This window comes from Cetorhinus maximus, chromosome 17 (assembly GCF_964194155.1).
Source record: "Cetorhinus maximus chromosome 17, sCetMax3.hap1.1, whole genome shotgun sequence".
Classification (NCBI taxonomy): Eukaryota; Metazoa; Chordata; class Chondrichthyes; order Lamniformes; family Cetorhinidae; genus Cetorhinus; species Cetorhinus maximus.
In genome coordinates this window covers 20,076,395-20,089,930 of record NC_135895.1, presented here as the reverse complement: position 1 = coordinate 20,089,930, position 13,536 = coordinate 20,076,395, and the positions used below count along the sequence as shown (strand labels likewise).

At 43.7% G+C, this 13,536-nt stretch overlaps 1 protein-coding gene across 1 annotated transcript in view; it reads left to right on the top strand.

The window, feature by feature from the left end:
- Positions 1-13,536, top strand: part of abca4b (ATP-binding cassette, sub-family A (ABC1), member 4b) — a 134,600-nt gene that overhangs the window by 51,732 nt on the left and 69,332 nt on the right. Inside the window, exons 18-23 of the mRNA XM_078560822.1 lie at positions 3,591-3,677; positions 4,651-5,013; positions 5,129-5,324; positions 7,043-7,174; positions 8,118-8,257; positions 10,446-10,583. Coding sequence (XP_078416948.1) covers positions 3,591-3,677; positions 4,651-5,013; positions 5,129-5,324; positions 7,043-7,174; positions 8,118-8,257; positions 10,446-10,583 — 1,056 coding nt within the window. The remainder of the gene's footprint in view (positions 1-3,590; positions 3,678-4,650; positions 5,014-5,128; positions 5,325-7,042; positions 7,175-8,117; positions 8,258-10,445; positions 10,584-13,536) is intronic.

The window sequence follows — 13,536 nt, the reverse complement described above, 5'->3', positions numbered from 1 at the left end:
TTTTTTTCCAGAAGCCTCAAGTGTTTCTAATAATGATGGCCTGTAAACAAATATTACTTCGTGGACCTCTCACTCTGACATTTTCTTCAGCAAAATATAAATTTATATTTAAATCATGCAAGGAATTACAGTCACTGCCAGGTTGAACAGCTTGATTGCAGTGACATGATGGACGATTTCATTATATTCGCTTCTTTAGAGAATTTGCCTCCAAAAGTTAGCAGTCTGCTAATTGTTTTCTTGTCATTTGCTTTTTATTGCAATAATGCAATTTGGAACAAACTTGATAATCAGCCGGGGCTCGAATTAAATTTGGATCTCAGGTGCTCCTTTTTTGTGCCCACAACAGAGCCTGTCTCAGTGTGGAGACATGGGCCAGGATTTTGCCTTCGTCGGGTGGGCTCGGCGGGGGCGAGCAGGAGCGGCCGTGAAAGCGACCACCACCCGCGATCAGGCCCCGACCTCGGTTTCACACTGGCTGGCCGATTAAGGCCCACCCAGCATGAAAGGCGTGGTGCAGCACTCAGCACTGCCTGGGTCAGGGTGGGAGGAGGGCGAGCGTGCAAGTTTGCATATGCGCGCCAGTGCGCACAATGAGAGCTCCCTGAAGCACAGAGCTGCCTCAGGGAGCTGAAGATTTAAAAAATGAAAAATAAAGAATTTTAAAAAACATGCCCCCCTCATGTGGCTCTGTCACATGAGTAGGGAAATGCTCTGAATGAAATGTGAAAATTTTAATTTAATTTTTAATTGCCGTTGGAAACCTCATCCCGCCTGTGGATGAGGCTTCCTAAAAAATCCAAAGGCCGCTTGGCCTTTTTGCCTGCCCTGCCAACCATAAGGATGGACAGGCAGCAAAAAATTAATTCAGTTGGTACCTTAATGGCCTTAATAGGCTTGTTAATTGTCAGCGGGCGCACTGCTGACTCCTGCGCGCGCCCGCTGACCAAAATATCGCACGAGTGCGTGATGACATCGGGATGCTTGCCCGACATCACCGTGCGTCATTTTACGCTCATTCGAGTCAGGCACATGCCCACCCAATCAGCGAAAAATTCTGGCCATGATCTAGGATTTTAAAACTTTGAATCAAATGGATAACGTAGATGTATGGAATGAGTACAAACACATTAGATGAGGAAAATGTCCTATGAGGAGAATTTGAGCTGACTAGTCCTATATTCCCTGAAGTTTAGAAGAGAGATGATCTAATTGAAAATATTGAATTCTTAAGGGTAGATACTGAGCAAATGTTTCCACTGGCTGGGCAATCTAGAACACGCGTCACAGTTGTTCTGAGATGGTCCTTCTTATCTGTGGACTCTAGGTGTAGTACTTGGTTAGTAGACAAATTGCAGTCATATTCTGAGTATCTGCTTAACACTTGTTTATTGATACAACGTTTAAAGAAGTTACAGAGTAGGAATGTTGCTCCTGGGCATGGGTGTTCCAACTTCTCTTTCAAGAGTCTAACACATGGCTAACTGGTGTCAGTGATACATCATCATCTATGTCATATATTAGCATATCCCACCTGTTAACTCGTTATACTATGGCAGCCTCAGGATAAGGGGATTGTGAATTGGGTTTGGGAGGAGAAGAAATTTCTTCACTCAAAGGTTTGTGAACCCTTGGATCTCTTCATCCCAGAGACCAGTGGATGTTCAGTCATTGAATATATTCAGTACAGAGGTAGATTGATTTTTGGGGACTATTGGGCAGCGTCACATGAGGGGAAAGGGCAGGGAAATTTTTCAAACCTCTTTATTTCAAGTTTTACATTGGAGACGATCTCCCTGAGGCAGCACTTTGCCTCAGGGAGATCTGTGCGCTCTTTCACCCTAGACTGAGGGAATCCCCCCACACCCGCACAGGGAGCGCTTGGTGTTTCCTGGCACATGTCACGCTGGGTGGGCCTTAATTGGCCCGCCCACTTAAAATGGCTGTGCGCCCCCAATTGGGGGCGCCAACCGGAGGTCCGCCTGCCGGCACCCGCTCCCGCTCTTCCCCACCCCCCCCTTGCCAGATGAGGGGAAAATGTTGGCCTAAGAGAATTAATGGATATGGGGATAGTGTGGGAAAGTCGAAATGAGGTAGAAGATCAGCTATAATCTTGTTGAATGATGGAGTGAGCTCGAAGGGCCAAATGATCTACTCCAGCTCCCATTTTCTATATCCTCATGTTATTTTTATTTTTCGAAATTCTATTTCAGGCAAGCTACCTCCATTATAATATAAAAGCTAAATGCTGCGGATGCTGGCAATCTGAAATAAAAGCAACCTCCATTGGTCTCTCTACCCTCTCAACACTGCGAATTGAGAGGTGATCTCTTTCAAACTGCTGATTTCTATTGTGTGAAACCTGGGGACTGCTTCCTTGCATTGGCTTTAAAGAAATTGGTTTCCTTGATCCAACGCAACATTTTTAGACCTGAGTCAATGATCTTATTGACTTGCAAAGTTTTGGCTCGTTTACAGAGTGGCATGTAGCTCTCAAAAGCAAAACTCCACTCCTGAAGCATAAAAACACTAAAGTTTTAGCAGCTTCAAAAGTCACCCCTCCTCTTTACAATCTAATGGATATGTAGAACATAAAGAAGGTAATCCGGTGTTAATTAACACTTCTAAAATAAGCCAGATGAATATCTGCTTGCAAACAGGATTGCAGGTTATGAGGATAATTACAGATGGAGTTGATCCAACACAACATGGAACATGATGATTCTTGAGCTGCAGGGGCCTTTGGAATGTCATGGCAAAGAGGGAAAACAGTCAAGGAAGAATAATAAAGGATTGAAGACTGGATACATACCTCTGGAGGGGCAGAAAAAAAAAGCTGAGGAAGCACTTTTTGGGAGATTCAACAGGCTGAGTAAAGTCAAAGGTGAAGCGGATTGTCTGTGAAAAAATAACTTTCTCTCACTCCAATATTCATGTTCTAAAGAGAACCAGCCCAAAGATGAAGATTTTCTCTTGTCTCTACATTAGCGACATTACAGTCCTATCAGAAAGAACCGTAGGCTTGTCATTTCTAACAAAGTTGCAAAAGCATTCTGAAATGGGGGCTTTTGTGGAAGGATAGGCTGGATGGGCTGAATGACCTCCCTCAGCCTGTGCTTAATCTTTGTGATATTTGTTTGCAATCTTGCTAGCAATAGCCATCAGAGCCAACTATGTTTACAATGTCACTGGCACATGATGACCATGGCCAACCTTGTCCCAACTCCCCCCACCCTATAAACAAAGGCAAAACAGGTAAGAAAAAACAGAATAAGACAGAAAATGCAACGCTAGAGTTATAGGTGAAACAATTACCATCCTCTCTCCAGTACTTCAGCCAGGTGGGTACTGCAGGTGTGAGTACATGTCAGGCTATTTGATTATGGAGGTTGGTGATATCCTCAGACTATGTACATATTCACCTACAGAGGTCACTGGGTAATGGTCAGCAAGTGTCCACACCGTCAGGAAAGGAGAGAACAGCCTGGATGAATACATTTTTCCTTCTGCCCCCATCAAAACCACGAATCAGAAGTAATATTCACCCAGTTAATCATGCTTCTTTATATTGTTCTTTCCCATGCATATAGGTCAATACGGAATACCCTCTCCATGGTATTTTCCACTACAGCCCTCGTACTGGTTTGGTGCTGAAAAGCCACAACCTGCCACAGATGGTGAGTTCATATATAAATTAGGGACCTGAGCGAACAGAATAACATTTTTTACATTGTCAAAATTCCCTGCGTTATCGATTCTGTTGCTGTCTAATTGTGCTGGTGTAGTTTACAGGAGTATCTCTGAGACAGTTAGAATGGGAAGCCTGTGATTATATTGCCAGCTCACTTCACTTCTGAGTTGGTGAAAGCAGAGTTCAACACTGAAATGTAGCCCAGTAGTCTCTAACTAACAGTGACGAGGTAGTTTGCCCTTTCCCATTATTATTGGAGACTTAAAGAAGGCAAGGCAAGCTGTCTAAGTGCTTGTCAAATTTAAAGTCTGAAGCGTTGGATGTCATCTCACCGCTGGCTACATTTACACTGCAATGTACAGCTTTAATGGAGCAAGATAATCTTTCAGGTGATTTCCTTTCCAATGTCAAACTGCTAAATTCTGCTGTCTGGCAGTATAATAGTGCAGTTTTGATGATGTACTGCAAAACATGGTTCTAAGCTATTATCAAACGTATAGTTTAACTGGGACATGAGTGAGCATGTGTACAATAGAATTACAGCTTTTCTTGATTATAATAATATTTGGGTGATCTAGCTAAGGACACAATTTACAAAAAAATTCAAACCTATCCTCCTCCCTATTGATATCCAGTGGCGCCTCCATTGAGGATGAAAACATTTTGTGTACCGAATGATCTATTGACACTCACAGTACCCTAGCAGGAGTAACTACCTTCAGAAGAGAGAGGAAGAAAATTGGGAAAAACAAACATTAAGTTGACCATATGATCAGCATTCTCAGTCTATTTAGTATGAAATAATTGCCCTTAGATATGTTTTGAGTGAAGGATTTTCTTTTTAAATACTGTAATTGTGGACTGACTAAATAAGAGCTGAATTCTTTGAGTATAAGTCACCCTTTCATACTCAAGATCTAAAATTAGCATGCTTTACCTTTTTTTTTACCTTTGATAAGACAAAAAGGAAGTCAAAGAGAGTGCAAAAGATGAGAAAGGAACAGAAGGGAAAGCAGACAAACCCGGTGAGAAAACAGAAGACAAGCCAAAAGACAAAGCAACAGAGCAACCTGGAGAACAAGTGAACAAACCTACAGAACAAGCTGCAGAGAAATCAGCAACACAGCCCACAGCTAATGACAAACCAAAGGACAGCAAGAAAATTTGTAAACTAAAAGAGAAAGAAATGCAGGAGAAGGAGAGGTTGGAAAAGGAAAAACAAGAGAAAGAGAGACTTGAGAAGGAAAAGCAAGGGAAAGAAAGGCAAGAGAAGGAAAGGCAAGAGAAGGAGAAGAAAGAGCAACAAGAAAAGATCAACCCAGGTAATGTTTAAATCAGGACAGTAACATTTTCAGTTGAACTTTGTTCCCCATTCCCAATTCTCTTTCCCAGACATTGAAACGCTGACTATTTCTGTTTGCTGTTATCTGTTGGCAGTGACAGCGGCAATGGCAGGAAACCCCTTCTACGAGAAGGAGCCGTCAAGTCTGACACTGGGAGTGTCTATTCAGAACCTAGTGAAGATTTTTGAAGAGGGGCGCAGGCCAGCTGTGGATGGACTGAGCATTAACTTCTTTGAAGGGCAGATCACTTCCTTTTTGGGTCACAATGGAGCTGGAAAGACAACAACAATGTAAGAGTTCACATTCCTCCGGCACAACGACGAAATAATCATTAGCCAGTTGGAAAAGGATAAGGCGTGTTCATGCAGTTCATTTTAGGTCCCAGCACAAATTGCAGGCAACAAGAACAACATGCATGGCAGCTATCTATATATTGAAAATAATCGCTCTACACAGGGGTACTTTAGAAAACCTTTTGTGAGCAACCACCACTCAAATCAAATGTTAATGAGCAGGTCCATGTTGAAAGTTCAAACATAAAAGTTAGATATTTGCCGTTACAGGTGAAAGATTTATTTTATGGGTTATTGGAAGGAATTCAATTTCATTCATTTAAATCCTGTGGTTCTGTAGCCAGCACCCACTGCCTTAAGTCTTCACTGTATACTATTTGTGAAGTCACTATATATCACACCACTGTTAGGTGAACTGTGGAAAGTTAACCATCCAACCTCAAAGTAACACACGTGGCAGTTCACTGAACTGGAAGAATAGCTGCTGTTAGTCAAACCATGGTAGAGACCCTTGGAAATACACTGCACCTCAGCGGTGCTGCTGTCTGGTCTTAGCTCTCATACAAATCCAACTAGCATCAAAATACAGCAACAACTCCTCACAGTCATGTTATTGTGGAACTGTTTTATCCTGAACCAAATCCCAGAAAGCAGCAGCAGGAAAATTCCTTATTTCCTTAATCTCTTGCTTGCACATTTGCCAGATTGGATCGTGTATCAAAAGATAATAAAGGAAACAAGCTTGAGCGTGTTGCGATACGAATCACAAGCTGCAGTTTGTCCAAAATGGGTGAAGTATTTCCGGTTTTCCAATAAATCTAGCGCAAAGACTATCATAAGATAAATATTAACTAGAGTCTAGCACTGCACTTGCTATATCTTTGATCTCATGATCATAGAAGTAGTATTAACTATTGTAACAATTAGATTCTTTATAGGAATTCCAAACCCTAACAAATACATACAGATGTAAATGTGCCCTTCACAACCTCAGATCATGGCAAAGCAATTTACAGCCAATGAAATACTTCTTGTCCTGGTTGTAATGTAGGAAATGGATAATAAAGGCACCAATTGCACCATTCTCCAATGCATAAATAAAAGGACGGGCAGAAAGGGTGACAGAAAGAATTGGAGATTTGGAAATCAACAGAGGAACAGTTAGGGGGAAAGATAGATGCACAGTTCTCCTTAAAATTGTTGACATACAATCAACTAATGGAAATGAAACAGCTTCACAAAAAGTACTTTACCTCAGTCAGGCACACCTTGAAGAGATTCAAAGCAACTAGTAACTGTGCACTAATGTCTAGAAACATAGGAACAGGAGCAGGCCATACTGAGGTTGACTTGCAGATAGTGGATGGAGTGAGTTTATTCGGGGAGGGAAAAACTCTGCAAAGAATAAGTATTGTATCGATGCAAACTTAATTCCTACAGAAAGAAGCAGCAAGTGTTGCATGCATGATAGCTGACTGTGTAAATAAATCATGCCTCAGGGTTAATTCATTTGTTATGAAGTTCAAGTTCTCTTTAATAACAATTGAATTTGATCAAAATTGTGTAATTCTCATCTCTTAAAGATGTGTAACACCTCTTTCATGGGTACTGCTTACTTTTCAATATTCAAAAGTAAAGCCGAGCCTGGGGATCATGTGGAATCTTTAGAATCTACTATTAGTGGTTTTCATGTGCTTTTCCCGTGTATCCAACAGGTCCATGCTGATTGGGCTGTTTCCACCCACATCTGGTACTGCAGTCATTAATGGCAAAGATATCCGTTCAGACATTGATGCAATTCGACAGGACATTGGCATATGCCCCCAGCACAACATTTTATTTAACAAGTAAGCACGAAGGCATCCATTCTAGTGAACCTGGCTAGGAGCAGTAAAGGCAGTTTCATGGGTTTCTGGGCAAAGAGGGAATGGAAATAAATGGTGAAAAGGTGAGGTTGTGAACAAACAGAAGGAGTTAGGTTTTTGGATCCATTTGTTTGTTGTTAAAAAAAATACTATTGCTAATTTTGCTTTATTCTGAATAGCCTGTGTGAAAGTTTGCTCTAATATTTTGCGCGGTTGATACAAACTATAAATACAAGGCGCACAAAATAGATGCAGTTCAGTTCAAACTTTAATGACTATTAGGTTACAAATAGAGCTGAATGATAAGCCACAGTAAGTGAATCACTTCACCTATTGGGTGTTGATTAACAGCATGTTGCACTTTTGTTAAATGCTTTGTTTGCTGTGAAAGGGTTCATTCCTTTGTAAATTGATGCAAGTTACAGCTGACACTGGGGCTTTGGACCACATGAAAAATCCAAACTGAAATTGGCCCATATGCTTGGACCAGGCTCCAACAGACCTTCATTTTTTGAGAGATAGGTTATTCTCCATAAGAAATCTCTCAAATTACCCTGCCAAAAAAAAGTGGTGCATTGTGGAATGCAAGGGCTTTCTTCAGGCCTGGTATCTGTCCAGGGAAATATTTAATGTTGGTTGCCGCTTACAGTATCTGCTACACTGCCCAGGGCCTGTGAAATGATGCTGAGGAAGGTTCCAGCACTGGCCAGAGCTGTAGCATCCATCAAGATAAGCCTATTGTATCAGCCTGAGAATCTGGTCAACTGTCAGGGTGAGCCTGTGAACTGATCAGAGAATGCTCGGAATGTTGACCTGGGGAAGGTTGTGTCTCTCTTGGAGTAAGATTAGAACATTGATCTTTGGTCCACAGTTTGAAGGAAATCGCAAGCAGAGTAATCTGATTTTATCTTTATCTTTCTCGTAGCTTAACAGTGGCAGAACATATCTTATTTTATACTCAGCTAAGAGGCCAGACAGTAGAAGAGGCAGAGAAGCAGACAGAAATAATGTTGGATGAGGTTGGACTTCCTCACAAGAGAGATGAGCTGGCTCAAAATTTATCAGGTAATCTCAAAAACAATCAAACAAACCTCAGCGGAATGATATTAATCACATAGGTAGATGGACCGTCCCATTTAGCCCTGTTCTGCCATTTAATTCCATCACAGATTATCTGTTCATTATCTTATTGTTGTTTGTGACAGTTTGCTGTAACTGGCACATACAAGAATGACTTCACTTCAAAAAGCACTTCGTTGGTGTAAAATGCTTTGGGACAATGGGGCAGTGAAAGGTGCTATCAAAAGTTTTTCTTATCTGCATTGATTTAATTTAATCCATCCTTGCTTCATAATCCCTCAATACCTTTGCCTAATTTAAAAAAAAACCTACCAATCTCAGTTTTGAAAATGTAAATTGACCCAACTTTCATAGCCTTTTGAGGAAGAAAGTTCCAGATTTCCAATACCTTTTGTGTAAAAACACGATTCCTGATTTCACTTTCCTAAATGTTCTCTTCAAATGCCTTTCGGTCATATTGAATAAATCTGAGTATGTTCTGGCCTGACATGATGTATGTGGACAGTGTTGACATCATGTGCATCTTGGATCTTTGTGGATTATGGTTGCACTATACAATATATTTTTGAAGTTATCATTAGTCCCTTGTAAGTAAAGAACTTGAGTATTGCTGAGGAAAGGGATATGCTGTTGAAGCTTTTTGTCTTCTACTCAGCAGGACAGAATCAGAAGAATACCAAAGCTCAAAGGGCTGCATGAGAAGAAAATGCCTTTATCAATCAAAGTCCACTTGTCAACCAATCAGCACCCTCTGCTCATGCAATATAAATTGTTGATCCCTTTGAGATTTGTCAATCTTGCGATTCTGTTCTGATGACTACAGGACAAAAAGCTTCAACAGCATATCCCTTTCTTACAGAAATTCTAACGTTATCATGAATAAAATTTTTCTATGTAGTGAGAGGTTAGGGTCTGGAATGCATTGGCTGCAAGGATGGCGGAGGCAGGTTCATTCCTGGCCTTTAAAAGGGGATTGGATAAGCAACTGATAAGTAAACATTTCAAGGCTATGTGGAAAGGACAAGGGAGTGAGATTGGCTTACTTGCTCTTTCAGAGAGCCAGCACAGACATCACAGAATCACACAGTGCAGAAGAGGCCCTTCGGCCCATCGAGCCTGCACCGACACACGAGAAACACCTGACCTACCTACCTAATCCCATTTACCAGCACTTGGCCCATAGCCTTGAATGTTATGACATGCCAAGTGCTCATCCAGGTACTTTTTAAAGGATGTGAGGCAACCCGCCTCCACCACCCTCCCAGGCAGCGCATTCCAGACCGTCACCACCCTCTGGGTAAAAAAAATTTTCCTCACATCCTCCCTAAACCTCCTGCCCCTCACCTTGAACTTGTGTCCCCTCGTGACTGACCCTTCAACTAAGAGGAGCAGCTGCTCCCTATCTACCCCGTCCATGCCCCTCATAATCTTGTACACCTCGATCAGGTCGCCGCTCAGTCTTCTCTGCTTTAACGAAAACAACCCAAGTCTATCCAACCTCTCTTCATAACTTAAATGTTTCATCCCAGGCAACATCCTGGTGAATCTTCTCTGCACCCCCTCCAGTGCAATCACATCCTTCCTATAATGTGGCGACCAGAACTGCACACAGTACTTCAGCTGTGGCCTCACTAAGGTTCTATGCAACTCCAACATGACCTCCCTATTTTTGTAATCTATGCCTTGATTGATAAAGGCAAGTGTCCCATATGCCTTTTTCACCACCCCACTAACATGCCCCTCCACCTTCAGAGATCTATGGACACACACGCCAAGGTCCCTTTGTTCCTCAAAACTTCCCAGTGTCATGCTGTTCATTGAATACTTCCTTGTCAAATTACTCCTTCCAAAGTGTATCACCTCACACTTTTCAGGGTTAAATTCCATCTGCCACTTATCTGCCCATTTGACCATCCCGTCTATATCTTCCTGTAGCCCAAGACACTCAACCTCACTGTTAACCACCCGGCCAATCCTTGTGTCATCTGCTGTGACATGACGGGACAAATGGCCTCCTTCACTGCTGTAGCCATTGTATGATAATAACTGAATGTGTAACGGATCGATGATTCTATGCGCTAAGCACTATTAGCTTTTACAACGCAAGGAATTAATACAATAAAGACATTTGAAGTTGTTTCCATGATAAATGAACTCTGACCTTTCTGCACAGGTGGAATGCAGCGCAAACTATCGGTAGCTTTAGCATTCATTGGAGAAGCTAAAGTGATCGTTTTGGATGAACCAACATCTGGAGTAGACCCTTATTCCAGACGATCCATCTGGGACCTCCTACTCAAATACCGCTCAGGTATAGTGTGCTCCCCAAGGCTCAGGCTAGAAAATAAAGTCTAATGCATTTGACTAAATTACCATTTATATCTGTTTATGTTGTATCCTGCTTATGAAATACAATAATTATTCTTCCAGAAAGTTACAAATTAATAAATATATTAGGATAAGAGACACATTAACTACAATCACTCTCAGCCCCTGCTGTGTTTATCAAATTTACCAAATTTCTCTAACAGAACTGACTGTACCATTAGGTAAAGTGGCCCCTGGTAGCTCACTAGGCAAATGCATCAACTCATTATAGGGCTGAGTCAGAAAGTTTCATATTATCTCAGATCTGTGCAGAGGCGGCTGGTTTCAGATTAAGTTAGCCCCAAGTCCTTGGGACTGGGTAAGTAAAATCTCAGCTCCCAATCAACAGCAAGAGACCCCCGCAGAAAAATGTGCACACGTGTGCTGGCATCAGGCATTAGACAGAATCAGACTGGAACACAATATTCCTCGTGGCCCAGCATCTTGCGAACACTTACCACCCAGGCTCTCATTGAAAAGATTTAGACCAAACCCTGGAGGCTGTGATAGCCGCTGTAGTCATGACGCAGCCCAAATCAGCATCTTCAGAAAAGGAGCCTGAACGTAAAGGTTGGTAATAGGCAGATACTATTTATACAGGAAATTGTATTAGAATTACATATCATTGAATTAGACTGTTAAATGGACTTGATATGAATCAAGTCTTCATAGCACTAGTGATTGATTACATTACTCACAATTAAACTATCAAGAGAGGAACACTGCACTGACTATCTCTTCAATGCTTGTCCCCACTTCTTTTCTCCTTTATTTTTTCATGGGATGTGGGCATCACTGGCAAGGCCAACCCTTGTCGCCCACCCCTAATCACCTTGAACGGAGTACCTTGATTGGCCATTTCAGATGTGGGTCTGAAGTCACATGTAGGTCAGACCAGGTGGCAGATTTCCCCTCCTTGAAGGACATTAATGAATTTGATGGGTTTTTACAGCAGTCGATGATAATTGTCACAGTTACACCAGCTACAGCGGTGGGATTTGAACCTGTGTTCCCAGAGCGTTAGCCTGGGCCTCTGGGTTACCAATCCAGTGACATTGCCGCTAGACTGCCATCTCCCCCACACTTGGGTGGCTGTGATCAGCTGAGCAGCAATGAGGAAGGTCACACAAAGTCAAGGGATTTGTGGAAAGTGAAAAACTGTCACCTGCCTGACTCACACGCAAATTATTGGTGGAATTTTACAGCCCCATTGTGGTGGGACAGGGCATGGCAGGGCGGAGCACAGCAGGGCGGGGCACAGTGAGGCAGGGCATGGTGGGGCGGGGTATGGTGGTGCGGGGTGGGGCACGGCAGGGTGGGGCACGGTGGGGTGGGGCATGGTGGGGTGGGGCACAGCGGGGCGGGGTGGGGCACGGCAGGGTGGGGCGGGGCACGGCGGGTTGGGGCATGGTGGGGTGGGGCAAGACGGGGTGGGGCGGGGTGGGGCACGGTGGAGCGGAGCACGGTGGGGTGGGGCATGGTGGGGCGGGGCATGGTGGGGCGGGGTGGGGAACGGTGGGGTGGGGCGGGGCACAGCGGGGCGGGGTGGGGCACGGTGGGGTGGGGTGGGGTAGGGCACAGCGGGGCGGGGTGGGGCACGGTGGGGTGGGGTGGGGCACAGCGGGGTGGGGTGGGGCACGGTGGGGTGGGGTGGGGCACGGTAGGGTGGGGTGGGGCACAGCGGGGCGGGGCGATAAAATGTGCTGAGCCATTCAGAAGTCCATTGACTTCGGTGGGACCATAACATCCCCCCCACAGTAAAACTCCGCCCTAAGTTTCTGGAGATTGGGAGTCAATAAATGACTGAAATGTAGAGATTGCTGCAGCAGCTGTGCCAAGTTATCATTTCCAACGCTAGCCCAATGTGCCCGATCTGGCTGTCTGTTCAGATGTGGCTGTAATCACATCTATAATATCACTTTACTCAGCAACAGGAGAGCACTTGTGCTGGAACAGGCGGTAATCTGCTTTTACACAATGGGAACATTATAGAATAGGATTCAGAAATAAAAACAACAGATGGTCAAAAACATCCAGCAAATCAGGCAGCACCCGCGGAGAGACAAGCAAGGTTAATGTTTCAGGTTGATGACCGTTTTTATTTCAGATTTCCAGCACTCACAGTAATTTGGTTTTATTTGAGCAGAATCCAGAGCTTGGCTTTGTTTTCTGGGTCCTGAAAGAAAATCTGCAGGAGTTCACCTAGGGTTTCAGACGTGTTTGGGGAGATCAGTAAGATAGTATCCGGTCGCTGCTGTACTGATGTGTATCAGGTGCTAGCTTGCGATTTTATCCATTGCTGTTGGCACAGTACCAGGCCAGCGCTGCTGGAGCATCAGAGCTCAAAGCTGCACATAATATCACTTCACTCAGCAACAGGAGAGCCGGAGCCCCACATTCATTTAAATCAGGCTGAAGCCTCACAATGAGCAGCAGCGCTGTCTCTCAGCACCTGTGCCATTCACAATTCCGGAGAACATATGCTTTGACACTTTTTACTTGGGTGACCCTGCCCATGCAGTATGGTGACCATAAAAAGCTGATTTTGATAAGGCATCAGCCTCACTGTGCTTCCTCTGCTGGGACTACTGGCAAACCATGTTAATGAGCTGACCCCACATTGTACAATAAGGTCAGGTCATTCAGGCACAGGTGCAGCTAAAGCTTCAGGACTTTCCACCCTGTATTATAGTCAACCTACCTTTACCTCGTGTGGTTGTTGAGCAGCATTCTAGACCAGCGCTGGTAGCTAAAGTGTGTGAGATGCTTTTCTGTTGGTTTCCTGTCTACAGTCAGCCTGGCTGATAGGTTTGTCTTGCTGCTGGGTGGGACAGCCTACAGCAAAAGGCCACAGCCAAGTGAGAGCAAGTAGATATAGTAGGGCCAATGGGGAATGG